Here is a 26,364-nt window from a genome sequence, read left to right as displayed (position 1 = left end):
TGAAATTACTTCAAAATATGAACTTTATTTTTTAAAAGGTGGAGGGAGGGACAAAAAAAGAACAAAGATGAGTCAGGAAATTCAAGAATAGTGAGGGTTAGCATGCTTTGGTGTCTGATCCCTCCATCCTCGTGGGGAAGCAGAGTGCCCTCCGGGGGCAAAGCTCCTGCATCCGGTTGATCCGGAGATAACCGCCCTCCAGCTCCAGTGGTCCCCTACCTGAAGTCTGGAGGTTGACCCCCTCCCAGGGCCTCTGCAAAAGTTGAGTCAGTAAACCTGCTTTTTCCCTTTCCTTCTTTCTGAGCTCTCTGACCCCCAGGGGGGGCTCCCCTCCCAGCTTCCGGTCCAAGACAGACTGATTAAAGCCCTACTGGTCACCGATCCCCATCCAACTCCAGAGAGTGACTCAACTGGAGGAGTCTTCAAACCCATCGTCTAAATGGAATCTCACGTGGAGAGCCAAGGTTTAAAACAGACCAACTTGAAGCTAAAGTGGGGGAGGCCCCCCTGCACCCCTTTCCACCCACTCATGGGAGCTGCAGCGGGGTCCCCACAAGCCCTTTGGACCACCGAGCCCTGCCCAGCTTGGGCACCAATTGCTCCCCTGCCCCTGCCCCCGGTCTGGGGCTCACACCTGCCCCTCCCCTCCCCACCAGAGGGAAGGGTTTTGCAAACGTCCACCCTTCAAGGGTCCAAAAGGATAACGCCCGCCACGAGTGTCAGAGGGCTGCTCCCCTGAACCTCTTTTGTTGCTGCAATCACAGCTTTTTTCTCCGGCACAGGAGAAAGAGACCTGAATGCTGTCAGACCCAGAGTAACTCTCTGTTCTTGAATTAATCCTTTTCTAAATTATCCTTTTTTTAACCGTGAAATCACTTAGAGTCCTTCAGGCTTGGGCCCCAGGGCCAGGCCTTCCGAGGCCTCCCGAGAAAAGGGCCCACGCGGAGGCTGCTCTAAGCCGGGCTACCCCAGGAGGGCGGGCTGTCCCCAGGCCCCCCGGCCCACACTCACGGCCGCCCCAGCCTGGCAAGCCTGGCTCAGGCCCAGCAGAAGTGGTACCAGCATCCCTCTGATGCCTGTGGCATTATTGGAAAAGTCAGCTTCGAAACCACAGAGGGATTCAGCGTTGGGGGCTTGGGCTGGGGCGAGCTGCAGACAGCGAGGCGGCTGTGTGACCACCTGTCTGCCCACCCCCCTGGTCCTGGCCGTGACCCTTGAAGCTGGCGAGCCGTTTCCCTGCTCAGCCAGTTGCATTGCTCTCTGAGGACAGGACCAGAAAATTACAGCAGGAGGGCTTCAGGCTAGACATCAGGAATCACTCCAGAACGTTATGGGCCCGAAGCAGTTTGCGGAGTCGCCTTCCTGCGAGGCAGCCAGTAGTTTGCCGAGGCTCCACCTGCCCAGGTAACCCAGGTCAGCCCTGCCCCCTTGAGCTCCTCTTCTTTTGTGACTGGGAGACGCCCGTGTGGCGGTCCTGAGAGAGTCCCAGCCTGGACCCGCCGCCTCGCTATGACGCGTGCAGGGGTGGCTGTGGTCTGTCCTCGCCCGTGGCTGCTGCCTTTGCGTCTGCCGACAGAAGCCATTGTTCTGGCCACGTTCATCCGCTTGGCGATCAGCCTGGAGGATGTGCCCTTGCTTCGCCTTCTGTGCGCCCCCACGCGCTCTCTCTCCTCTCTCCGGGGTCACGTGTGACCGGGGTGCTGGGAAGGGCACCCGGCACTGCTGAGCCATCCCTTCCTTGAAGGAAGACAGAAAATCTGGGGCCACGCTCTACGCCTCGGAGCACAGACCTGGGCGTGGACTCAGGAACGGTGCCTTGGCTTTTAGGGCATTTAGGGCACCCGCTGGGTGCTCAGGATGGGCACAGGCTTGTCATGAGCCCACTTGAATCTGGTCCTCCTGATGACGTCCCAAGGGACAGACTATTACCCCATTTCATGGACGGACAACCGGCCCCTAGAGAGACTGGGGGCCTGACTGGGTCTCAGACAGTAGGTGCGTGAGTCTGGGTGGAAGCCAGCTGGGCGGTGGGAGCCAGGCTCTCTCCATTCCACGTAACCTTTCCATTCTGGTCACGATGATGGTGACTAAGAGAACAAGGAATGGTGGGTCACAAAAGGCCCCCATAGTGACCCTAGCGACCCCTTCCTGAGCTCCTGCTACGTGCTGGTTGGCACTCATCACACCAGCCCTGGGAGGTGCAAGCTGCTGTTCCCATTTGACAGATGAGAAAACTGAAGCTAAGACGCTGTCGTTTGATGGTGTCACAGATCGAGGAATGGGTGGGGCTGAGCTTCAAATCCAAGTTTTCGACCTCAAGTCCTGCTCTTTCTGCTGTGCCAGAGGGTCTTCCTGCAGCATTTCCCACTCTGATTTGTAGGACCTTCTTTTTGTTGAAATCTCCATCCATCCTGCTGCAGTGTAAACAGAGCTATGAAAATACAGTACTGTGTGTTTATTTTGCCTTGTTTTTACTGAGGGCACCAGAGCAAATACACAGGGTGACCCAGCCCCCAGGGACGTTCCGTGTTCCCTTTTTTCTTCTTCACCCAGTCCTCTTGTCTGCTTCCCTCCCCCCGCCCCGAACTTGGTGCTCCCCCAGGGTGTTTCTCCACTCTCCCACCTTCCCTCAGCATCCTTGCTGCTCCTTCAGACCTCGGCAGCCAATCCTGTACCTCCAGCATCTCGTTGCCAAGCAACAGGCTTCCTACCTGCCCCATTGTGTTAGAATCTCCATGACAACAAGTATTGCCAAAAGAGAGAGAAAAAGAAGTTAGGTGGTGGTAGGAGGAGGTGGTGAGACCCTGTGTTCCAGGACATTGGTGCAGTTTTGCCAGTAGTAACTTGCTTGCTCTCAGGGTCCCCAGAGGGGGGTCACAAGTAGCCTGAACCAAAACCTAGGAGATGACAAGTCACCAGGCTGACCATCTGCACGTGGGGCTGGAGATTCTCTCAAAGGCCCAGGATGAGAGCCACAGACATTTTTTATTGAGACAGAGTGGGGCGGGGCCCGTGATCACCTTTCTGTGGGTCAGTACAGGAAGGCAGCGGACGAGGGAGGATTTTTCAATCGCTGCTTGACTGAGGGGGTTTCAGGAGCGCATGCGGAGGGGTGTGTCTGAACAGGGCCACGCCTGGAGCCAGCAGCACTTAGGGACAGGCTAAGACCCAGGGCCGGAGTGGGAGGCGGGGGTACCATAAACAGGGTTTTGGACACACAGGCACCTGCCCAGGGGCGGTGGGTGGGTGAACCCTGTGGATTTTCCCGGTAGGCCGAGCTCCAGGCAGTGGCCGATCTCGGCAGCCGCTGCGTCCCCTCCACCTGGCCTTCCTGCCCCCAAAGGCCTGGAGGGAGCTCGTAGGGAAAGGAGGGAAGGAGGAGGCATGGGAGGAAGTGAGGAAGCCTTAGATCCCCAGGTGCCCAGGCTGGGGCTCACCCTGGCTCTCCTGGCCGCCGTCTCCAAGGGCCTGACAGGTGGTCACCGTGTGGCTCGCTCACAACCCACCTGCAAGGCAAGTCGGGGGATGGTCTCAGAAAGGGGAAGGACTGAAAAGAAAGGGGAGGGGGCCTGGGCCAGTTAGGGCGCAGAGGAACTCTCAACCTGGATGCATGGCCGGGGCCTCCCAGGACCCTCAGAAGGGCAACGATGTTTGAATACAGAACCTCCTGTCCTGCGGCCACGCGGGGCCTGCTTGGGCAGTATTTACTGTTCAAGGCGGATGGTGCACAGAAGACCCCTCCAGCCCAGGGCCTGGAGGGCACTTGCGGGGCCTCGGCAAACCCACCAATCTCCCCTCTTCGCTGGCTCCGCCTCAGTGGTACTGCCGCGTGCTCCACGGCTGTCCTGAGGCCCGGGTCCTCTGCCATGCTGCCCGTGAACCTGGCCGTGAGCATTCTCTGCCTTCCAAACCTCCCAGCAGGACTAGACAGGCCCCAGTCCCAGTATTTGGTGCTCTTCACAGATGGAAAGTTCCTCCTAGCCTCTGACTTGACGCCCCAAAGTCGAGCGGTTCGTCGTCTTCTCTGTGTTCAGCGGGGAGGTGGAGCAGATCTGCTGGCACGGCACCGCCCCACACTTTTGCCTCCAGTTCTGCTCCCCTGCCTGGCCTGACTATTCGAGAACGTTGTGAAAGCTCTTGGCATGTGTGGCCACAAGGAAGGCCAGGCTCCCCACAGAGGCTGCACCCCCCCACTGCTGTACCAGGCAACTCGGAGAAGGATGCGGTGACTCAGACACTGCTGGGGGAAGACAAGTGGGATGAATCTTTCTGAACAGTGATCTGCAATTTGTATCTGAGACCTTTTATGAGATTCCCCCCTTGGACCCAATAATCCCCTTTCCAGGAATGTAGCCTGAGGAAGTCATCTGAGGCTCAGGCAGAGCTGGTCTGGTTGCTTATCACAGTGTTACAGGAAATAGTAGAAAACTGGAAACGACCTAAATGGCTAGTGACGGTGCGATGATTAAGCAGTGTTTGGTTAATGCAGTCACAGAAGAGTTTATCAGCAATTAACAAGTATGTTTCTGAAAAAATGTCTGAAGATTTTTAAATGAAAAGTAAAAAGGCTTACTACATAGTAAGCGAAAAGGTGTAAAATGTATGTATAGTATCATCACAATTTTATGGTGAATATATGTATGAGTGTGAATTGTAAAAAGCCTGGAAGAAATCGAAACACTTAAAAAAGGCTAAGTATCGGCTAGTAGGGGATAGAATTTTTCTTCATATTTTTGTAGATTTTTCCAAGTTTTTCCTAATGAGCATGTTACTTTTATTATAAGAACTGCCCTTTTTTAAGCACTTCCCCTGGGCTACCACGCTAAGCATTTTTCACACTGCTTTAGATTGAATTTTTGTGTCCCCTAAAATTCTTGTGTTGAAATCCTAACCCTCAAGGTGACGGTATGAGGAGGTGGGGTCTTTGGCATGTGATTAGGTCATGAATGGGATCAGTGCCCCCATAAAGAGACCCCCGAGAGCTCCCTTGCCCCATCCTCCACGTGAGGACACAGTGAGAAGATGCCATCTGTGCACCAGGAAGGGGGTTCTCACCAGACTCTGAATCTGCCGGCACCTTGACCTTGAACTTCCAGCCTCTAGAACTGTGAGGAATAAAGTTCTGTTGTGTGTAAGCCCCCCGGTCTATGATATTCTGTTAAGCCAGCCCGAATGGACTAAGACACATTATCTCATTTCATTTTTACATCAGCTCCGTGGTGTCACTATCCTTGTTTTTCAGATGAAGCAACCAAAGTTTGAAGGATTTAAGTAACTTCTACAAAGCCACACGGTTTACAAATAGCAGAACCAGGCCCTGAGCAACGCCCCAGAAAAGTTACCAGAAGTTACAGCTGTCGTTCAGGGTAAGCGGTGGATCTGCGTAGCTGTGGGCTTCTGGTCTAAGAGTGCAAACGCCCATGCGTCCCCACCTCGGCTGGCCCTGGTCCAGCTCCTGAGCAAGCCTTCCAGGCGGGGGGAGCCTGCCCGGAGCCCCTGTGCTGGGAGGTACAGACGGTCACGAGTGGGGCCTTGGGTGTGGGCTCCTGCGTCCGCCCCCAGGTAGTGAGAGAGAAAAGGGGGCTCCCCCAGCTTCAGCTGGGGCGGGTCTCCCGCGAGCTCGCCGGCCAGCCTGCTGGCGCCTGGCGGACCCTGGGCCTTGGGGAGCTGAGCTCTGGGAGCCTCACAGCCACTCTCTGAGATTGGGGTCCTCCGTGCGTGACTCCCACGCAGATGTGCTGCTGCCGAAAGGGGGGCTGTCCCGGCGTGGGGACGTCGTGCACCAGGAGCGGGGGTGTTCTCTCTGCTGCTCTGGAAGGGCCTGACTCCTCTCTCACGCTGGAGTTGCCTGCCCCACTTTCCAGATGGTAAACCTGAGGCCTAGACGTGAACGACTCAGGGAGATGCTTGGCACTGGAGTCCAGTCCGGGGGTCTGACTCCCAGGCTGCCACCAGCCCCCCCCCATGCCCACTCACCCTCGCCCTCCAGGGTCTTTGCTCGTGTAACTGGCCCGAGGCAGGAGGCCTGACTGGTACCTCACGTGGGTTTGCAGTCCAGCCCCTCCAAAGGCCACCATGGGGTTGGTGTTTCATGGTGGGTACCAGCCCACACTCCCCAAGGGGCTGCGTCTCTGGGTGGAGAGCTTAATTTAAGAGCAGTCCAGAATCCCCCAGACCCCTCCCGCCCCAGCCCGGTGGCCCTGGGCTTCGGGGCCTGGAAGTATGTGGCGCTTGTTGGGTGGTTCCCCTCCGTCTGCCTGGCTGGACCAGCACCCCTGGACCAGCCCTGGAGCTGAGGGAGCAGGAGAAGGAAGTGAGTGTGACAGAGACGGAGCTGCCGGGGGGCCGGCCACGTGGGCTCCAGTTTCTCTGTCAGCCTTGAGCTCCCCGCCCCAGGCTCCGCCACCTTCTCCTCCGGGGCCCATCTGGAGGCTGATCAGTCACTTGGGAAGCCAGGCCTCTAGCGACTGACGGGCCTGCAGGGCGTCACGCGAGAGGGAGGGAGAGAGGGAAAGACGGGGTGCGGCAGGACAGTCGTGGGGCACCTCCCAGGGTCTGGGCCTTTGCACCCTCGCGACACGGACCCCAAGCTCTCGCCTGCTTTACAGGGGCCCTGTCAGGGGCCCTGGGAGCCCCCGGAGGGGTTTCGGCTCTGGGCTGCCCGTGCTCCCCAGGCCAGCTCAGCTCCCTGGAGGCACTTTACAGCGGAGGCCTCCAGCCCCTGTGATTTGTGGGGCAGCTTGGTTTTTTTAATTAATTTTTTATTGGAGTATAGTTGATTTACAATGTTGTGTTAGTTTCTGCTGTACGGTAAAGTGATTGGGATATACATATACATGTATCCACTCTTGTTTTTGTGGGGCAGTTTTTTTTTTTAATTAATTAATTTTGGGGGCTGCGTTGGGTCTTTGTTGCTGTGCGTAGGCTTTCTCTAGTTGTGGTGAGCGGGGGCTACGATTCTTTGCGGTGCGCAGGCTTCTCACTGCAGTGGCTTCTCTTGTTGCGGAGCACGGACTCTAGGCACGCGGGGTTCAGTATTTGTGGCACGTGGGCTCAGTAGTTGTGGCTCGCGGGCTCTAGAGCGCAGGCTCTGTAGTTGTGGCGCACGGGCTTCGTTGCTCCGCAGGCATGTGGGATCTTCCCGGACCAGGGCTCGAACCCGTGTCCCCTGGATTGGCAGGCGGATTCTTAACCACTGCGCCACCAGGGAAGTCCCTGTGGGGCAGTTTTAAATCATTGATTTTCACTGGCACTAAGTCATTTCTCTGGTTAATTGAAAAGGAACCAAGGATCCTGACAGTGGAGCCGTTTACATGGATCAGATCAGTAAAAAACACCACCCAGCTGACACACGCGAGACTTCAGCTGCGGCTTGGGGCCTCCCCGGAGCTCGGGTGGGCTTCTCTCTCAGAGGCCAGAGAAACAGTCCCCCGAATGGGGACCAGGAAGGCAACTGGACCCTGAGCAGGAAGAGTGGAGGTTAGACCCTGGGAAGAACTTCCAGCCCAGAGAGATGGGTGAGAGATTCTGAGGGGGTGGGCAAGCCCCTCTTCCGTTGGGTTTTCTGGGGTCTCCATTCTCCCTGCCCGTCGGCCTGGACCCAGCCTGGACTCAGCCAGGACCCCAAGGGCTGGAGAACCCTCTCTGGGAAGCAGAGACGGCGTTGCTGCGGGAGAGCAGATCCAGGCAGCTGCTCAGTCGTGGGAAGCTGACCCGGGGACGGGGCTGGGTGGGTCTCGGCACCAGCTTGACCACTCACTGTAAATGCCAGGAAACTGACCCATTTCACGTTGCCCGAGATGATCACAGCCGGTCCCATTTTTCTTCTGTGAGAACTTGTTGCCATCTGGCCAGAAAGAAGAGCTGTCTGCAGTTTTCAGGCTAAAGGAATCCCCGAGGGTGTGGGCAGAGCCCCGGCTCTGGGGGTGGAGATGGGGAGGGGATTGCTGAGTCCCACCGCTCGGGGACAGTCGGGCCCCGACTCTGAGCCCGGAGCCAGCCAGGCGGGCGCTGCTGTACTGACCCGCCCCCCACCTTCCGCCAAGTCCCAGCCGGCGGACCCTTCTCCTTGCTCCCTGCCAGCACGGTGCCCAGTCTGCCCATGCCCCCTGGAAGTGGCGACGCCGCTGGCTGCCCATCCTGTACTCTGCACGCTGACCGGGGTGATCGCCTTCTCTGCCAGGGGCCAGACCCGGCTGAATGGCGCCCCGCCCCAGTTTGCTGGAGTCCAAAGCCGGGTCTAGAGGCCAAGAGGCGGGGCGGGGGGGCCTGAGATCCTTCTACTGCAGCCCCAGTGCCCACCCACAGCACAGGTCTTCTGTCGTCTCGGTCCTGAGAGGCGGGCAGAGGCTAGAGGCTGGACAAGAGAGAGGAACGTTTAGTAAACGGTGTTGCAGGCCTGTCCTCAGCCCTGGGAACCCCCCATGACGCCTGGTCTTGGGTCCTTCGTGGAGCCAGCGCGCGGGCGTGGGTGGGGGGAGGAGGGCCGGGAGGCGCCCAGGCCCCGCGTTTCCTCCTCTCCGCACAGGGATGCTCCCCTGGCTTCCTCCTCGTGCGTAGCCCGCGTGTGAGCTGGACATGGTCTGGGGCCACATGCGCGGGATGAAAGCTGTGTGCACACAGTCGGGGGTCGGGCCCACTTTTCCAGGGAGAGCCTGTGAGCGCCACCGGCGAGCCGGGAGCACTGGAGATGGACCAGGACGGGAGGACACAGAGGGTGTCCTCACCTCCCGGCCGGATGGGAAATGGGCCGAAGGGGAGCGATGCAGGGGACGCGGAGAGAGGGCAGAAAGCCGGAGCCAGGGTGTGTGTGTGCATCTAAGTGTGTAGGCACGTGTGGGGTGTGTGTGTGAGAGAGCATGTGTGCATATAGCTGTGTGTGTCCCTGCACCGACATGGGTGGGTGTGAGTGAGCGGGGTCACTGTATTTGCGGGGTTTGTCCGAGGGGTGTGGCCGCTCAGTCACCTCTTTGTCCCCTGGGGTGGTTCTGCCTCTGGGGACCAGACTGGGCCTCCGACCAGAAGTGAGGCCCGAGCTGGGTCTGGCCGTGGGAGGAGCTGGTCAGGGTTCCAGGGTGGAAGAACGGACATGTCAGTTGGGGTAGGAAACCTGCCCGTGGTACAGGGCTGCAGCCCAGGGATCTGTCTGTGCTCCCGGCCCCCGAAGGTCATTCCGCCCACCTTCCCGCCTGTGGAAACGTCGCCCCTGGGCCGTCCCTCCTCATCCTGCAGGAGGACCTCAGCTTCCAGGGGCCTCAGAGAAAGGACACCTCCCAAGGTTTACTTTGAACCGTGTCTGACTTTGTTTACCCTCCTACCCCCATCCCGTATAAACTGGCTGTCCCACAGATACTCAATAAGGACGTAGAAATTTAGTTTAGAGGGAAACGTTTATGTTCTTGGGACTGGAATGGGTGACAGGTTCCGGTGGGAAATCTGGGTAGAACAGGGATAAACCCTGTGCTGATGATCTGTTTGACTTTAACTAGCATTTCTTCAGTGAGTTTTCTGGCCAGGCACTGTCTTACTTGATTTTCTTGTAATAACTCACCTGGTTTGTATAAGATGGGGATGATGATGAAGATCCCAGTTTTACAGATGAGGGAGCAGGACGAGTAACTCGCTTAGGACCACAAGCCGGACCTGCGCTGGGGGTGGGGCGAGGAGGCGGTGGCTCTGCCTCCAGGACCTTCCGCGGTGCAGAGCTGGCCTCAGCGAGTCCTTTTCCACGCTCCAGTCCGCTGCCTTCCCCCCTCTTCCTGAGGGGCAGCTTCTGCTCCCTCTCCACGCACCGGGGAACGGAAATGATTTGCCCCAATTCTCGCAGCCCCGGGTGGACTCATGGGACCAGCACCCGGGAGTCCCACCTCCCAGGCTTTTCCTTTTTTAAATATCTTCTCTGTGTATTTATTTATTTTTTTCTCTGTCTCTCGGCACATCCCACCTCTGAGTGCTGTGGTTACGTATTCTGACCCCTTTGAAAGGGGCACCCCGGCTGCGTTCACAGCGCGCAGGCGCGGCCCCTTCACGCCCCGTGGGAGGAGTTGCCCCGTCAGTACCAGGGCCTCTCGATGTTGCCCGGGGACCGCAGACCTGGGGGGACCGCCCTCCTCGCTCCTCCCACCCCTGCTTCCACCTCCTTCTGAGCGTGAGCGAAGCATGTGTAGGCCAAAGGGAGTCTTGGTTCTGGGGTCTTTGGATCCTTGAGCCAGCAGCTCTGTTTGTCCCCTTGGGGCCTGGGGCCAGAATGGTTCCGGCTGAAAGGTGGGCGGCTGGGGGCGGGCGGGCGGCAGAGCCGGGGCAGGCAGAGCCCTGGCCAGAGCTCGACGGTCTCGGCCCTACGTGATGCCGCCGTGTACTGGCTGTGTGACCACCAGCGCCTTCCGTACGTCTCTGTGCTTTGGTGTCCCTGCCTGTGGAGTGGGGCAACTGCGAGTTGATACCCACGAAGCCCTTGGCGGTGGGGGGAGGCGAACGTGCCTGCTGGGGGATGCTGGGACCGGGCTGCCCCACCCAGGAAGCCCCCAGCCTCTCAACTCCCCTGGCACCAAGACACTGTCCCGCTCAGCGTGTGAATTTGTCTCCTTCCCTTCCGGGAGGAGGACAGCTGTTCTTAACACCATTTCTGCCGTCTCTTGAGCACCTGCTGGGTGCCAGGCACTGTGCCAGGCCCCTCACCTTTCTTCTCTCATTTAATCTTCACCGCATTCTAAGACTGCTTCTTGCAGATGAGGTCTTTGGGCTCAGAAAAATTACATAACTTCTCTACAGCCACATAGCAAGACGAGGCAGAGCTAGGATTTGAACTCAGCTCTTCCTGACTCTAGAGCTGGACTCCCTCCTCGCCCGTGTTCCTGTCCCTTCTGCTGGTGGATGGACACCGGGCGCCGTCCTATCCACATGGACGGCGTGTTTCCTACTGATGTCGCAGGCTTCCGAGCCGGGCCTGGCAGGTGCTCTGGTCCTCCTTTGCTCTGCTGGGGTCTCTGGGAGGCCAGGCGGCCCCGTCTCCATCGCTGGGAGCCTTGTCCACGCGATCGTAGCCCTTACTAGTTGTCAGGCGCTGTTCTAAGCACTTCACGCTTGTAAGTAACTTAATCTCCAAAGCAACCCTGAGAGGCAGGTCTAGTCTCAGCCTCCTGTCACAGATGAGGAAGCAGAGGTTATGGAAGTTGCCTGAGGTCACACCATCAGCAAACAAGCTTTGGACCCATCACTTTACTCACCACCCACCAGAGTCTCTTTGGAGAACAGGGGCTGTAGGGGCGCCGGCATCCCGTGGGCTTCGGGAGCAGCCATCCCACCCTCTGCTCCCCAGACCCGAAACCGCCCCCGCCCGGCCCCGACCCCGCTGCTGCCTCCTCCTGAAGCCTCCCAGGTCCCGCCTCATCTGCAGACTGTGACACACGCTCCCCACGGCGCTTGGTTTCGCGTCCGTCCGCACGACGCCCGTGCCGTGGTGAGGGTGGCCGTGTTTCCTCCCGGGCAGACTTAACTCCTTGAGAGCAGAACCCGGGGCTCAGCCCTCGGGGGTCCCCGGCACCACGGTCGGCGAAAACAGGGGTCCTGCTGTGGGTCCTTGTGTGGCCGCAACGAGCTTTGTGATGAGGACCCCAGAACGAGAGCGCTAAGCGACCCCCGAGGCTTCAGTCCGCTCACCGAGGTGGCGTGAAACTTCAGATCAGGGCACTCGGAGGGAGGAAGAGCAGAAAGGGCGTGTTTAGGGGCAGGGGACCTGGTAGGAGCCCCGACGCCCCACACGCGCACGCGCGCACGCACGCGCGTACGCGCACGCACATGCACGCACACGCACGCACGCGCACACACGGCAGGAAGCGGGCTCCTTGCGTCCACGGCCAGCCCCGCCACTCCTGCCCTTGAGGCTCCCCAGACGTGTGGGAGGCATGCCGAGGGGCGAGCAGCGCTCACAGCCGAGCACCGTGGCTGGAACAGAGCCCTGCCCCAGAGACAGCCCGTCCTGCTTCTCCGGGACGTCTCTGTCGGGCGCTGAGAACCAGGACAGGGGCCGGTACGGCGCACCTCTTCACCCCCGTCCCTTATCCAGCCTGCTCTAGACAGGAAGCGGGGCATCAGGGAGGCAGGGGGGGGGGGTCCCCTCATTTCCCAGGAGGAGAGCCTGAGCCCGGGGCGGGCACGCGAGTCCCCCAGATCATTTGGTCCATGTAGAACGCAGCTCGGGTGCCATGGAGGCACCTTTGTCCTCGGGGTTCAGGAGCCCACCCTCAAGAACATCTCTCCTCTTTCTTCCCCAGCCCCCGCCCCCTGCTGGAGACCCGTAACCCCGGGGTCTTCCTCCTCGATCCCCACCCTTGCCCAGGCGTGACCTGCCACTGGACCAGTTTAAATCCTCTTCCCATCGAGCTTTGGAAAAAATGGTGACGGAGTGAAAGCAGCAACTGCATCTGCTCCGTTAGCAAGTGAGGAAGAGGCAGCCTCCACGGCCTCAGGGCTCTCTGGCTGGAAACCCGGCCAGGCCCAGAGGCAGGGGCTCCTGCATGCGGGGAGGGGAGGGTCTGATCGAGGGGAGCTGGGGGTGCGCCGAGGACAATGCAGGTGAGTGGGGCTCGTGGGCAGCACCACCCGGGTGGGACGGGGCTCCCAGGAGAGACGCGGGCAGAGCCAGGATGCAGTTCCGGGTTCTCTCACAGATACGGCTCCCAGAAGGGGTGGTCTGGGGCACCACGTGGCTTTGTGCCCCCATTGGGGTTGCGGGGAGAAGCGGCAGCGGGTCATGTGGCACCGTGCCCGCCTGTGCAGGACTGAACTTGGGGATGCTGAAATGCAGAGCTGTGGTCTGGGGCCCTGCTCATAGGTGGTCAGCTGGCTGGCCCTGCTGGTCAGCGTGTGGCTCAGCTCTGTGTTCAAGGCCAAAGTCAGCCGCTCAGGTCCACGTGAGCCTGTGAGCAGGTCCGCACTTGGGCCTCTGGTCCTACGAGGCATCGTCAGAGACGCGTGGAGCTGATCGCTGGGGCGGTGGCTAAAAGGGGTGACAGAGCAAACCTGCTCTCAGCTCCACGGGGAAGGTTCTACTGCAGGTCCTGAGGCCAGGCTGAGGCACGGTGTCCTCTTCTTGACTTAAAGACTCCCTCTTTCCCCACCCGACTGTGGTTTCTAGGTTTTATCCCACCCTCATTTTGCAGACTGGGCGTGGAAAGGCTAAGACATTGACTGGAATTCTCACAGCTGCAGGCAGCACCTGCCTGACGCCCTCTGAGTGCCTTTACGAAAGCACTTTCCAGGCCCTCCTGTAGGGCCATCCTGGGCCTGCTGGGGCTGGGGACACAGCAGGCCCTGCAGGAGAGACTGTGGGCAGGCGGGGGGCCACTCAGAGTGTCCTTCCAGGCTGTGGCTGGTGGGTGGTCGGGGTACACGAGGCAGAAGTGAGGTCAGGCGAGCCTTGGACATGATGCCCTGTGGGTCCAGGTGATGGGCAGACACTGGTGGTGGGGCAGCCGGCTGTGGCCCCCTGGTCACACCGGGCTTTGCCTTCCTTCTGTGCCAGAGGAGGTGGGGGGCTTCACTTCATCCAGTACTGGTACCAAGTCATGGACATGCAAAGTAGAGGAAAGGGGGAGGGTTCATGGCATTTCTGGGTCTCTTGGAAATTACTCCATCTGTCAGCAGAGCAGCCAGACTCCCACGGTCATTTCAAGCTTAGTCCTATAAATCCATCAACGTTCGAGGGTCTCCGCTGGCTTCGGGGTCTCCGTTTAGCTTGTGGTCTGTGCTGTGGCCAGCAGCTCTCTGCACAGCAGGGAAGGGCACATCCCGGCGGCCTCAGGTGGACCGGCCACGCTCTGGTGGCCTTTCCTCTGTGCCAGTGTCCCCGGTCTCCATCTCCACCCCAGTCACCGCGAGTATCCTCCTCGTATAGACATTTGCTTACATCTGTCGTCATTCCCCAAGGATAAGTTTCTGGATCTGGGGCTGTGCCCACGGCCGTGTGTCAGGGCCCTGTGGTCCTGCACTCATACCAAGACTGGAAATTATAATTTTCTAAGAGATAGTAAATTTGACAGCAACCAGTGATAACTTATTTAATTTTCATCTCTTCAATTTTAATGACGCCCTTTGTTTTTGTTATGTTCTGGCCGAATGTATTTATTATTTTATGAATTTCTTGTTCAACCCTTTGACCCCTTCCTCTACAGGGTGTTTGCTTTTGATTGATTTGGTAGAGCTCCCTGTATGTAAAGGTATTATTAACTCCTTGTCTCTTATATATGTTGCGAGTATATTTACAGTTTATTCATGGTTTGAATCTTTGGAAAGGGCTTTTCTGTCCATACAGGGATTTTAATTTTTATGAACTGAAATCTATCAGTGTTTTCCTTTATGATTCCTACCTTTGATGTGATGCTATAAAGACCTTTCCCACAACAAAATTATGAGACCATCCATGCATATGTTCTGCACATTCTTTCATGATTTCATTTTCTACGTGGAACTGTTTCATCTGGAGTTGATTTTGCGTGTCTTTGTAGCCGGCTTCGAATTCCCTTTGAAATGAAAGCCATTAATAGATCAATTAATTCATTCATTAACATGGCGGGGAGGGGAAGCTGGTCAAGGATACGTGAGAAAGACGGGGTAATTCATAGATCGGGGTCCAGAAGAGAAGGATCAGGTGGCAGGGGGGTGCCTGGAGGCATCTGCCTTTGTCTCGGGACGGGACACTCTCCTCTGAGACCGGAGGAAGGGGCGGAGGTCAGTTCGGCCAGGTCAGGAGGTGGGTAGGGAAGGGTCTAGAAAGAAAGGCTGTGAGCTGGGTGCCCACATCTCCAGGGGCAGAGTGGGTGGGTGGGGATGGTGGGGAGGGACCAGGAGGGGTGGCGTCAGTGACAGAGGTGGTGTGAGCCAGGTGGCAGGGGCCTGGCCAGGGCGGGGGTACACGTTTAGCATCTGTAACTGTGATGGGCTGCCCTGCCTTCGGGCCCGGTGGGATCTGGGAGATTACACTCCGCTGGAGAGGTGTCCTGGGGGAGAGCCGGGCGTCAGGGAAAGGGGCAGGTGGCAGAAGCAGGCTGGGGGCACAGGGAGTCGGTTCACCGTGGGCAGAACATTCTAGACTCAGGTACAATGAGACATCCAAGAAGGAAGGGGCTGTGGGAGGGGAGTCTGGCCCTGATCGGTGGACAGGAACGGAGTCAAGGTCAGATTACCCCGTTTGTACAGGGCATTACGATCCCCAGGCACTTTCACGTGTGTGTTTGCAGGAGGTAGAGGGGTTCGCCTCGAGCTGGGCGGGTAGCCCGAGACCGAGTCAGGATGTGACCTCGGGAGTCCAGTGCCCCTTCCCTAGGGCACCGCCTAACTGTCCCCATTCTCTCTGCAGCACAGTAGCCCTGCCGCCAGCCTTGCTGACCATGGACGGGACGGCCAGTGTGAACTCTTCCGGCCGCCCTCACTACGCCTCGTCCATCCCTGTGCCTCGAGCTGCTTCCCAGACCAGGATTCATACACCGGCCGCCTCTCCCCGGCTGCGGCCGCACCAGGCCGGCCTGGCCCTGAGCCCGCAGCGGGCGGCCTCCCCAAGGCTGGGCAAGGCGGGGGGCCCTTCCAGAGGCTCGTCTCCCAAGGCCTCCCGGGGGAGAGGCTCCCCCAAGGCCTCTGGGGCGGCGAGGGAGTCGGCTGAGGGGGCTGAAGGCCTCGCCTGCTCCCCCTGGAGCAGTCCCAGGGCGACCCCCAAAGCAGCCCTCTCCAGCCGGGCTGGGTCCAGAAGCGTTGGGGAGACGAAGGGCACCCAGGGAAAGAAGAGGGTGGCCCAGGAAGGGATTCTGACCCGCCAGACCCGGGGCAGGAGCCCCTCCCGGACCAGTTCTCCTGGAGAAACTCAAGTACCAGGGGCTCCCGAAGGTCGAAAGCCATCTAACCACCCAGGAAAAGATCAAAGAGATGTACCCTACAAAAGTTCTGGGGGCCCCAGGTCTTCGGAGCCTGATGCCCGGGCAGCTTCGGGGCCGCGCTCCCCAGTCTGCAGCCCCGTGCGGAGCGCACGCCCGCCGCCCGCCCCGGGGGCCATCAGCTTCTCCTCCGTCCATCAGCAGAGTCAGCCTGTCACAGCTACCGTGGCCCCCTTCCGCTACAGGTGAGCTGCAGAGCGGGCGGAGGCGGGGGGTCGGGGGTGGGGGTGGGGGTGGGGTGGGGAGGGACGGAGCCCGCGGAGGGGAGGGGGGCTGGTGGAGAGAATAGAAGGTGGGCGGGGACTAGAGAGCTGGGGCGGGGTTAGGACCTTAACAGGGGGACCCGGACCGGACTCTGGAGACGCCGCCAGAAAGAGGCTCAGAAGGAGGGTGCCCCCAACGCGGCCGTGCGTCAGGGTGCCGTGGGTGCTGAAGAGCCAGTTACCTGGGTAGGCGGGTAGGCAGGTCGGTCTCACCCAACTCACCAGTGGGACAGCTGCCACCACTGAGTTAGACTGAGAGCACGTGACGGGCTGTGCCTCCAGTCTGTGGTCACTGAAGTCCCCATGGCCCCCCTGGCCGCCCCCACTGATGCCCTGCATCTTCCTGTCTGCTGCCTCTCCCTCCACTTGCCACACTGCCTGTGCGTATCTGTCCCCAGGGCGCTCAGACGTGCTTCTGTCTGACGAGGTCACATTGGGCCACGTCACCACCGTCGGCAGTGGCCAGGCCACCGTTCATGCCAGCATGGTTAACAAGCTAGCCTGTCCTGCTTTCTTCAGACACCACAAGTGGAGAGCACAGAAAAATGCCTCCGTCAACTGTGGTTCTTTAATAAAAATATAACTCTTTACTGAAATGGCCACCTTAAGTAAGCGACATTCTCATTCCTAAGTATGACACGGGTTAGAGATGTTCAAATGCAAAGGAAGTGCCTTCCTGACTAACCGAACATCCTGGGTTTTCTCTCTGTGCTGATTCGAGGACAAGCTCTCCCACGGTTTGGGTGGAGACGCTCCCTGGACACTGCGTCTCCCAGGCTGGAGTGGCTGGGGTTGGTGAGGGGAGCTGCACCTTTCCCTCGAAGCCAAGGGTGTGACTTGATCCCTGAAAGGTCTTGGGCTCCCTTTCACCACGTAACAGACAGCTGGGCCCCAACACCTCGTCTGCATGTCCCACCTCCTCCAGAGCATGTCCCATCTCCTCCAGAGCACTGCATTCAGTTACGAACTCCACAGTTTAAAAGGACGTTGGTGCACGAAAATACATGGAGAAGAAGACGGACGGGTCGGTGAGGGATCCGAAAAGGTGTTACAGGAATGTTTAACGGAGCCGAAGCAGCTTGCTTTGGAAGAAGAAGGCTGAGAGAGGGTCTGAGAGCTGTTTTGAAAGACGTGAAGGGTTGTCGTGTTGTAAGCTGACTTAGATTCACTTGGTGCGGCTCCAACGCCCTGAATCCACGTCATGGTGCTTAGAAGGTAGAGAGACTCTTGAAGCTCAGGAGGAAGAACTTTCCAGCAACTAGAGAGGCTCACAAATTACCCACTGGCAGTGAGCTTCCTGGCACTGCAGGAATCCCAGCTACCCCACGACCGGAGCAGGCCTCCCCCGGGGACCCCTGCCCCTCGGAGCACCCCTTCTGCCCGGCACACCTGACACTTCTTCCCCGTGACCTCCTGGACTTCCATTCTTAAGCTGATCAGACACCTTCCTGGGACTGGTCCCTTCCCAGCCCTGACCTGCTTCCCTGCGGACTCTGGGACTTCCTTCTCCTCCCTGAGTTCCTTCCTGTTGAATCCATCTTTGGGGGAAAGATGTCTAGGCATTCAGCTGTTCAAGATTTTACATTATCTACCCTACGAGCCCCCTGGCAGATGTAGAATCTGACATCCTCCAAAAAGTTCAGGACTTTTTACTCTGAATGTCTCAATGTGACCTGAACGGACGGGTTTCCTCCGCTCAGCAAACATCTGTTGCCTCCTCGTGTTTTAAACAGAAAAGCGTTGCACCACCTCGGCAGGGGTCTTCACCGTCCTGCCTCCTAGACCTGCACCTTTTAGGCCCCGGGGTTAGGGTTGCAGGAGGTTGTGGTTTGGGCAGGGGAAGACTGGGACCAAGGACACCCCAGAGGCAATAGGTGAGAGCCGTGGGCACCTCTGCTGAGTGCCGGGCTGGGCCACCCCGGCAAGGACGTGCCATAGGCCCCCTAGGGTCACAGACAGCCTCTTTTCATGGAAACTTACCCCTGCGCCCTGCACCTTGGCCTCTGCAAAGCTCCAGCCCATTGCAGAAGCCAGGGTTGTCGGGCTCCACTCCCTGTCCCCAGGCCGCTCCTGCCTGACCTGCTTCTCCGGGGAACGAATCCAGCAGGTGTCCTCCCTGTCTCCTCAGCCAGCGCCTCTGGGTGCGGCCCTTCCCCACGACAAGGTACAGCCTCCCTTTGGGCACCCCTGCTCCCGGGACAGAGAAGGCGCAAAACGCCCTTCGGTCTGCTCAGGGCCGTCTGCTTCCCTCAGATCTCCGCCCTCACTGCCCTCTGCCCTCTGGGAGAAGAGCCCCAGCAGGGGTTCCTTTCCCCAAGGGTTTTCCCCTTCTGTCCCGGGTGGCCTTCACTCAGACCCCAGTTAGGAGGGTGCAGTTAACGCTGTCAGGAGTGTCGGCTCGTTGGTTTTCTTCTCTCTGGTTCAACCTCCAAACAATGTCCGGCATAGATGGTGCTGTCCATTCCGGCTGGGAAGGGAGGGGACACGGGGGCCTGGCCCTGCAGGGGAGATACAGGAAGAGGAGGTAGAAGTGTGCAGCTCCTGAGGTCGGAGCAGCTGAGGCTGCTTCCTCACTGACCCTGGATGGGGGCTGCGGCCCGTGTGCCCCTCACTCGCCCTTGCTCACAATTATGGCGGTAGTCAGCACTACAGCAAGGTCTTCCTGTTTGTAGCCATGGTTCCTGCCTGCCCACTCAGGGTCAGACGGTGCTTAGCTCTTTATGTGTGTGACGTTATTCAGTGAAATGTTTCTGCATGGCCTAGAATCCCCTTTCTCCCCCCATACACTGCATTATTTATTTATTTATTTATTTATTTAATTTTTGGCTGCGTTAGGTCTTCATTGCTGCATGCGGGCTACTCTTCTTTGCTGTGCACGGGCTTCTCATTGCAGTGGCTTCTCTTTGTTGCGGAGCACAGGCTCTAGGCGCGCAGGCTTCTGTAGTTGTGGCACGTGGGCTCAGTAGTTGTGGCTCACGGGCTCTAGAGCGCAGGCTCAGTAGTTGTGGCGCACGGGCTTAGTTGCTCCGCGGCATGTGGGATCTTCCCGGACCAGGGCTCGAACCTGTGTCCCCTGCATTGGCAGGCGGATTCTTAACCACTACACCACCAGGGAAGTCCCAACATCCCTTATTTTAAAAACCCAGGTTTATGCTCATTTCTTTGAAGAAACCTAGCAATTCTAGTTTTTCTTTGGCCCCTCGACATTTAACTGACAGTAGCCCATGGCGAGTGACCCCATCCTTTTCAGGGCAACGGGGTCTCCTGCTTCCTCTGAGTTCCCCCACCCTGCTCGTCCCCATCCCCGGAGCAGGGGCCTGCAGACCGTCAAGGGCTCCCAGCTGCCTGCGTGGCTTTGAGAGCCGGCAAACACCTCCCACAGCCCTGAACTCTCAGGCTGATCCGGGCCTCGAGGGCATCTCTTCCGCCCCGTGACCCAGTGAGGCCCAGAGGGGAGAGGCCTGCTCTGCGTGTATACACAGCCAGAGTCCCGGCCGTCTCGGTGCCGGAAACGGTCAAGACTAGAGAGAGAGAGGGAGGCAGGTTCACCCCCACCGCCACCCCCCCCGCCCCCCACCGCCTGGCCCAGGCCAGGCATCGATTCCTCCTCCTGCCACACAGTGTCCCCCCCCCGCACCAAGCTGCCAAAGGGTCCATTTAGCAGCAGACGCGGGCGGGGCAGGCGGCCGGCTTGGAGAGCCTGGGTAATTGCCTATAATAAAAGCTCCTAGAGCCTTTGTTCCTGGGAGCGATTGCACAGTTGGGCTTGTGCTCGGAGGCCTGTGTGCACTTGGGAGATGGGGCCCAGAGACCTCGCCCTTCCTTCCTGCTGCCACAGCAGGCCCAGCGAGGACTCGGCCCCCCGGGAGTCGAGGTGACCCCAGCCTAGCCCGTCCCTCCTCCTCCTCCGACCTCCTCGCTGCCTGGACGCTGGGGGCCGGGCCCCCTGGGCTCTCTCAATGGGCCAGTGGCCTCAGCTGCAGACGGAGCCCCTCGCGTGGGTGCACAGGGCAGCCTGTGGGCAGGACACAGGCCGCGAGCCCGAGTTACCTGGGGTCCCTCCACCCTGCGGGGGTGATTCACGTTCATGGGTACTCGGGGACCCTGAAGGGTGACTGGCAACAGGTGGCCCCCTGCCCTCGGGTGCCCCCACCCCTGCCCCTGGCCTAACTTTGCCTAGAAGGCCCGCTGCCTGCCAGGGGAAGGGGCACACATGTGCCCATTGGGGGGGCCTGGCCCAGGGCAGGGGGCAGAGCACCACAGGGGAAGAACCGACCTCCAAGGGGAGAGGCTCGAGGCCAGGGCGGCCTCCGCTGTGAGTGACCACCGTTCTCTTTCCCGCAGGGCCCAGACCGACCCGGAGCCCGGCCCCCTCCGCCAGGGCAGCTGGGCTGCTGACGGCTACTCCGGCCCCCCCAGCAGGACTGAGGAGAGCCTCTCGTGCGTGGGTAAGTACTCCGGGGGCGAGCCCTCCTCCTGGTGGGGGGCGCCCTGGGCCAGAACTCTCCTCACTGCCCACAGGGGAGAAGTGGCCCCGCTTGACAGCCGGGCACCAGCATGTCAGTTGCGCTTTGCGCCCGTGCTGTGCCCGACTCGACGCAGGGTCGGTCCGCCAGACCCAGGAGCACTGCAAGGTCAGGGCAGCAGCGTAACCAGCGGGCACCCTGCGTATCCAACGCCCGGGGTGGGTGTCGCTGAGGCCGTGACAGAAGGTAACAAGCTGGGAGACTGACAACCGAGAGCCAGGTCCGAGCCCCGCCCGGAACAGAGGAGGTGCTGGGCACCTGGCAGGCAGTCCAGGGCCCCCTGCCCAACGGCCCGACATCCGCCCCTCCCCCAGGACCACTTCTAACCGCCACTCCCTTGCAGGTCACTTCCCTGTGGCCTCCTGTAGTCACACCTGCCCCCAATGCGTGTCATGCCGCTAACGCACCTTGGGAAGCAGAATGTGAGCCTTGCCAAGAGGACCCCCAGAACTCGACTCGCTGGTCTCCCCCGAGGGCAGGGACACGGCCGTTCCCAGGGCCCGTCCCTCCTCTGGCCTCGGCAGGTGCCCAGTGGGGGGGGTCTCTGGATGGAGGGATGGTGAGGGGTGAGTGAATGCCTCATGGGCCGGGGGTTGGGTTCTAAAGGGGTCCGATTCTAAACTCTTAGCAGGGCTTGAGTGTGTGTGTTGATTTTCTTGCGATATTAAAAAAAAAATCCCCAGAGAATGGCTGTGGTCACCCCAGAGGTACGTGAGGCTCCGGGAACCAGCTCCATCCTTTCGTTCCCAGCAGGGGGGCTTGCCCCAAGACAGGAATGAACTTGCTTTTGGCAAAGCTGCGGTGGTCCACAGGATTTGTCTTACAGCTTCATCTCAGGGCCCTGCTAACAGTGGGCAAAACTGGGGCTTAGAGCACAGCCTGACCCTGAAGTCACCAGACACTGGTGGTGGCCACTCCTGCCTTCCCTGCAGGGCAGGTGGCCGGGGTCCCTGTTGAGCCCTCTGCCGGCCTGGTCCCCGGCAGTGGTGGGAGCAGCAGCAGGCCCCCTTCCACGGCAAGCCCTGCGGAGGGGGGTCGTGGGGCAGAGACGGGCGTCTAGAAAGCAAGCCGCGTGCTTCCACAGCGGTGCAGGCACAGGGGAAGCAGGGCGCTGCAGGGACAGAAGGAGACCTCAGTTCGCTGGCACCAAAAGCCCATGAGTGTTAGGATGCGGTAACCAGGAAACTATGCAAGCTCTATTTTTGCATCTGCAGTGTTGCGAGTGTAATGGCTTCCTTATGTGTGTGCCACATCATTAGGGCCTGATGGCCTCCGGCTACCCAGGCGCCCGCTCACCGTCGCCATGCCATGAGCGCGGAGAGGAATTTCACACTAACATCCGCGCACGCTGGCCCCGGGAGCCCCGGGCTGGTCGGCTGGCAGGACCCCACTCACCAGCTAGATGGGAAGTGTCTGGTGGATGGCAGGGGAGGGGTTCTCTGTTGGGGGGGTGCAGGGCAGCCTTGGGAGGTGGGCTTCACGGCGAGAAGAGAGCCCCCTGCCTCCCCCAAGTCTCCCGGGATGAGGGCAAGGCCCCCGCGCCACTTGTGCTCCGGCTGTAGCTGTGGTCACGGTGTCCGTCTTGGCCAAGGATACCCCGAGCTCTTTGACAGGTGGAATGGGGAGAGATTTGGGGTCTGCCTGTGCTTTGTGGGGGTGGGGGGCCTGTTCTCTGGGCCCGAGGAGATGGAGGAGATGAGAGGAAGGGGGGTGGGAAGGAGGGCCTCACTCACTTGTTACTTCTCTCATTCAATCAAGAAACCACCAGGGAGCCGGCTTTGTGTAGCCGGAAGAGAATTTCCCATGATGACTTGCCACCAAGCAGGGTGCTGGGCGTGGCCTTCGTTTGTCCCAGTGTCCGTCCACCGTCCGCCGGCAGCTGCCCTGTCCTCCTCTGCCCCAGGCAGTGTAGGGGCAACTGTGCTGGTGCCCTGACCCTCCCCGTGCCCACCCAGCTGTGCCAGGGAGAGCCTGGCAATGGTCCCCTGCTGACGCGCCCCTTGGTTGCCGTCAGCACAAACAGTGCCTGGGCCGCCGTTGGATCTTAATTTGGAGAGTCAGGGGAAGCCAGGGCCGACGTCCCCGGCGCCCACGTGTGAGGCCGTGTGCGAGGGACCGGAAGGGTCGCCCCGAGGTCGACACAGTCGTCTTAATCACTTCCACTTCGTGGCATGTGTGAGCGCTGAGTGGGCAGGGAATGAAGGGACCTTTTCTCATCCTCACACCACGTGTCACCGGGGAACAAGCCCCCCTCACCCGGCCCCCGCCAGGCTTCTCACACGAGGCTGAGGGGCCCGGGAGCTGGCCTCGCGCTGGGCTTGTTTGCATTTCTCCTTATCCCTCTCTGTTATTGAGTCGACTCCATCTTTAAGCCACAATCAAGTTTTCCACGTCGTGTGGGTTTGGGAGAGAAAACTCCAGATCTGGTGTGTCTTCCCAGGGCAGGAGCAAGACTGGAACTTCCCTTGGGGAGGGTTTGCTCTGGGCCCCCAGGTGGCTGCATGCCCACCAGGCTCTCCCAGGACTGCAGAGGACTTGGGCTCAAAACCCTGGGGGTCAAAGCTGTAACAGACTGTAGCTTCACCCAAACCCGGCCTCATTTTCGCTGGGGAGAGAGAGGCCCGGGGAGGGAGGATGGCCTGCTCAGGGCAGCACGCGTGGTTCGTGAGCAGCTGAGCTGAAATTGGGACCACTGCCTCTGACTCCCCAGATGCGGGGAGGACCAAATGCTGATGCCAACTACTATTTATTGAGCACTTACTGTGTGCAAGGCACGGCACCAGGCTCAAAGTCCTTCGTAAGCACGTTACACACGCTCTGAGGTGGAACCATTGCTCTGCTGTAGATGAGTGAGCTTGGCTCAGAGAGGTTATGCAAACAACTTGTCTGAGGATGCACAGCACTAAGATTGGAGTCCAGGTCACCCTCTTCCGGGGTCCCCCCTGCCTTCCCGTCTGCTGCCCGTTGCATGATTCAAGCTCAGCTGGGTCTCCCTCACTTCTGCCAGGTGGCGGGAAGGGGACGGGCCGGTGAGCCGGTCCCCGCGAGCCAGTCGCCGCCACCACCTCCCGCGACCTGAGCCAAGCCCGGGACGCCACTGCCTCTGCCTCCCAAGCGTGTGTCCTTCATGCTGCGTTCACACCGCCCCCCCCCCCCCGCCCCGACCCCGCTTCATGTTTCCACCCTCTGGGGAGTTTCGGGCTGAGCCGGGCCTGTGTGCCAGCCACCCGTGGGGAGAGGACACCCAGACAATTGACTAGAAAACACAGCCCAAGCTCTGGGCAGGCGGTATGAGCTGTGTTCTCAGGGCTCAAGTGGGTCAGGGCCACTGTAGGGCCGGAGGGGCGTAGAGCTCGGGGATAAACAGAGCAGGCGTCTGGGATGAAGCAGGCTTCCAGGACCTGGGACAGGAGGTAATAATAACACTGAATGGCAGTGCCGACTCTACTGGGCTTCCTCTGAACCAGGCGCTGCCCTACGCGCCTCTAGTCCTTCCAACAACTGGGCGAGGTGGGGACCCACACCTTTGCTTGGCATCGCGGCCTTGCTGCTTGCTGGCTGTGCAGGCTTGGGCTGGTTCCTAGTCTCTCTGTGCCTGTGTCACGACATCCACATCTTCTTCCGAGGGTTTTGTGGGGATAACGTGCACCCGTACAAGCAAAGTGCTGAGAAGCTTTGCCCGGCACACGGGAGCCGCTCAGCGCATGCCGGGCGTGACCTGCTGCTGCCCTGGGGTGGGGAGAGGGCCATTCCTAATGTGCCCACCTTACAGGTGACGGGAGGGTAGGTGACATCCCAAGGTGGTCCAGCCAGGATTGGAGCCCAGCCTTCAGAGGTCACGCTCTGGGCCATCCCTGCCGTGACCTCCCTGGGGGCAGGGGACACGTCCCAGGTCCTGGGCACCGAGGGAGGCCGGAGAGGCTGTGAGATGACCAGTGAGGCGGGCCTGGCTCGGGGATGGCCGCAGAGGGAGAGAGGCCAGGCAGTGAGGTCATCCAGGGTAGCCTGCTGAGCGGGGTGTGGTGCCTAAAAACTGGAGGCATCTGGATTCTCTTTCTTTGGAGGAGGGGAGGGGGAGGGGGGAGCCTGGGGGACTTCTCATGTCAGCATTTGGCTGGGAATGGGGCTCACCTCCAGGCAGTGGATTCGGCCCATTTTAGTGGAGGGCCAAAAATAGCAGAGGCTGGGCAGCCCAGGTCCCCCGGGACTACCACCCACGAGTGCTCGAAAAGCAATACACAGGGTTGGCAGGGCCTAGCTTCCCTGCTTCCTGTTCCGCCCAAGAACACAGGGCCCCTGTGTTGCCCAACTCCAGAGAATTATACCCATTCACCAAATTTTTATCCAGCACCGACTACATGCCAGGCACTCCTCTAGACACTTGGGTATATCCAGGGACAAAGCAGGCACAGACTTTGCCCAGTGGACCGTCTGTGGCTGTCGAGCTGTGCAGTGTTCAGCCTGTGCAACTGTACATGAGCTGCACAGAGGCCCCGTGGTGGAGAAGCCCCAGTTCTGGAGTGTGCGTGCATCCCAGTGAGACTCCCCCTGAGAATGTGAGCAGCGGCCACCTTCAGTGCTGGGAAAGCCCGGGTCTTTGATGCTGGGAAGGATGGTGGGAGGGAAGGTGATAAACATCCCCTGTGGTTTTCCTGGAGCTTCACCCCTGTGTTCCATGCCTGTCTGTCCTGGACTCAGCTCCTCCCTGCAGGGCTTTGAGATTCAACTCTCCGGCCTCAGAGGAACTGCTTCCATTCTTCCTAGGAGATCCTACCCCGTTCATTCCTCCCTGCGCCTGTGGGCCGTGGGCGGGTCCCGAGGATAAGGATACTTACTGGAAGGAGGTGGGCCTGGTCACCGGGAATCTCTCCAGATCAGACCACCCCATACAACTTCGGGGCAGTTATCCAGGGAGCCGGGGTCGCGGGGCAGCTAGAAATCTCAGCCATGGGAGGAGCTGAGACTTCTAGACTCCCACCACTGTCCGTCTGTGACCGGTGGAGAGACCTCACCTCCAGGGTTGCCCTTAAAGACTCGGCTTCACAAGGCTTTGCCCCCTCCCCCCGGGCAAAGGGGGGCCCCTCCTTTCCTGACTTCTGGGGAGGCCCAGGCAGGTGGAGAGCACCCTCCAAGCCAGTGACGTGCAAGGCTTCAGTCCCACCCTGGGCACCACTGAATGGGCAGAAATGGGCACAGAGCATCCCTGCCCACAGCTCCCCCACCCCTGTGATGAGAGGATTAGGGTCCCCGCTGGGAGACCCCCACCCCCACAAGCAGATACCCAGCAGCCCGCCCAGGAGGAGCTCTGGGAGACGCAGTGGAGAGTGAGGGGACACGGACACGGTGACCAGGAGGAGCTCCGGGAGACGCGGTGGAGAGTGAGGGGACACGGACACGGTGACCAGGAGGAGCTCTGGGAGACGCAGTGGAGAGTGAGGGGACACGGACACGGTGACCAGGAGGAGCTCCGGGAGACGCGGTGGAGAGTGAGGGGACACGGACACGGTGACCAGGAGGAGCTCCGGGAGACGCGGTGGAGAGTGAGGGGACACGGACACGGTGACCAGGAGGAGCTCCGGGAGACGCGGTGGAGAGTGAGGGGACACGGACACGGTGACCAGGAGGAGCTCCGGGAGACGCGGTGGAGAGTGA

The 26,364-nt window shown here is 59.8% G+C and overlaps 1 protein-coding gene across 6 annotated transcripts in view; it reads left to right on the top strand.

The window, feature by feature from the left end:
- Positions 1 to 26,364, top strand: part of NAV1 (neuron navigator 1) — a 216,699-nt gene that overhangs the window by 46,111 nt on the left and 144,224 nt on the right. For 3 of the 6 annotated variants that reach the window (XM_082392996.1, XM_082392993.1, XM_082392991.1), the window contains exons 2-4: positions 5,243 to 5,366; positions 15,356 to 16,108; positions 20,531 to 20,634. In XM_082392996.1, the coding sequence (XP_082249122.1) occupies positions 15,387 to 16,108; positions 20,531 to 20,634 (826 nt within the window). In that variant the 5' untranslated portion in view covers positions 5,243 to 5,366; positions 15,356 to 15,386. Of the gene's footprint in view, positions 1 to 5,242; positions 5,367 to 12,271; positions 12,438 to 15,355; positions 16,109 to 20,530; positions 20,635 to 26,364 lie in introns of those variants that run through there. The other 3 variants (XM_082392995.1, XM_082392994.1, XM_082392992.1) reach the window with 2 other exon arrangements.

This window comes from Balaenoptera borealis (assembly GCF_965194805.1).
Source record: "Balaenoptera borealis genome assembly, chromosome: 1".
NCBI classification, from domain to species: Eukaryota; Metazoa; Chordata; class Mammalia; order Artiodactyla; family Balaenopteridae; genus Balaenoptera; species Balaenoptera borealis.
The sequence above is the reverse complement of the archived record's forward strand: the minus strand, read 5'-3'. Positions and strand labels throughout refer to the sequence as shown.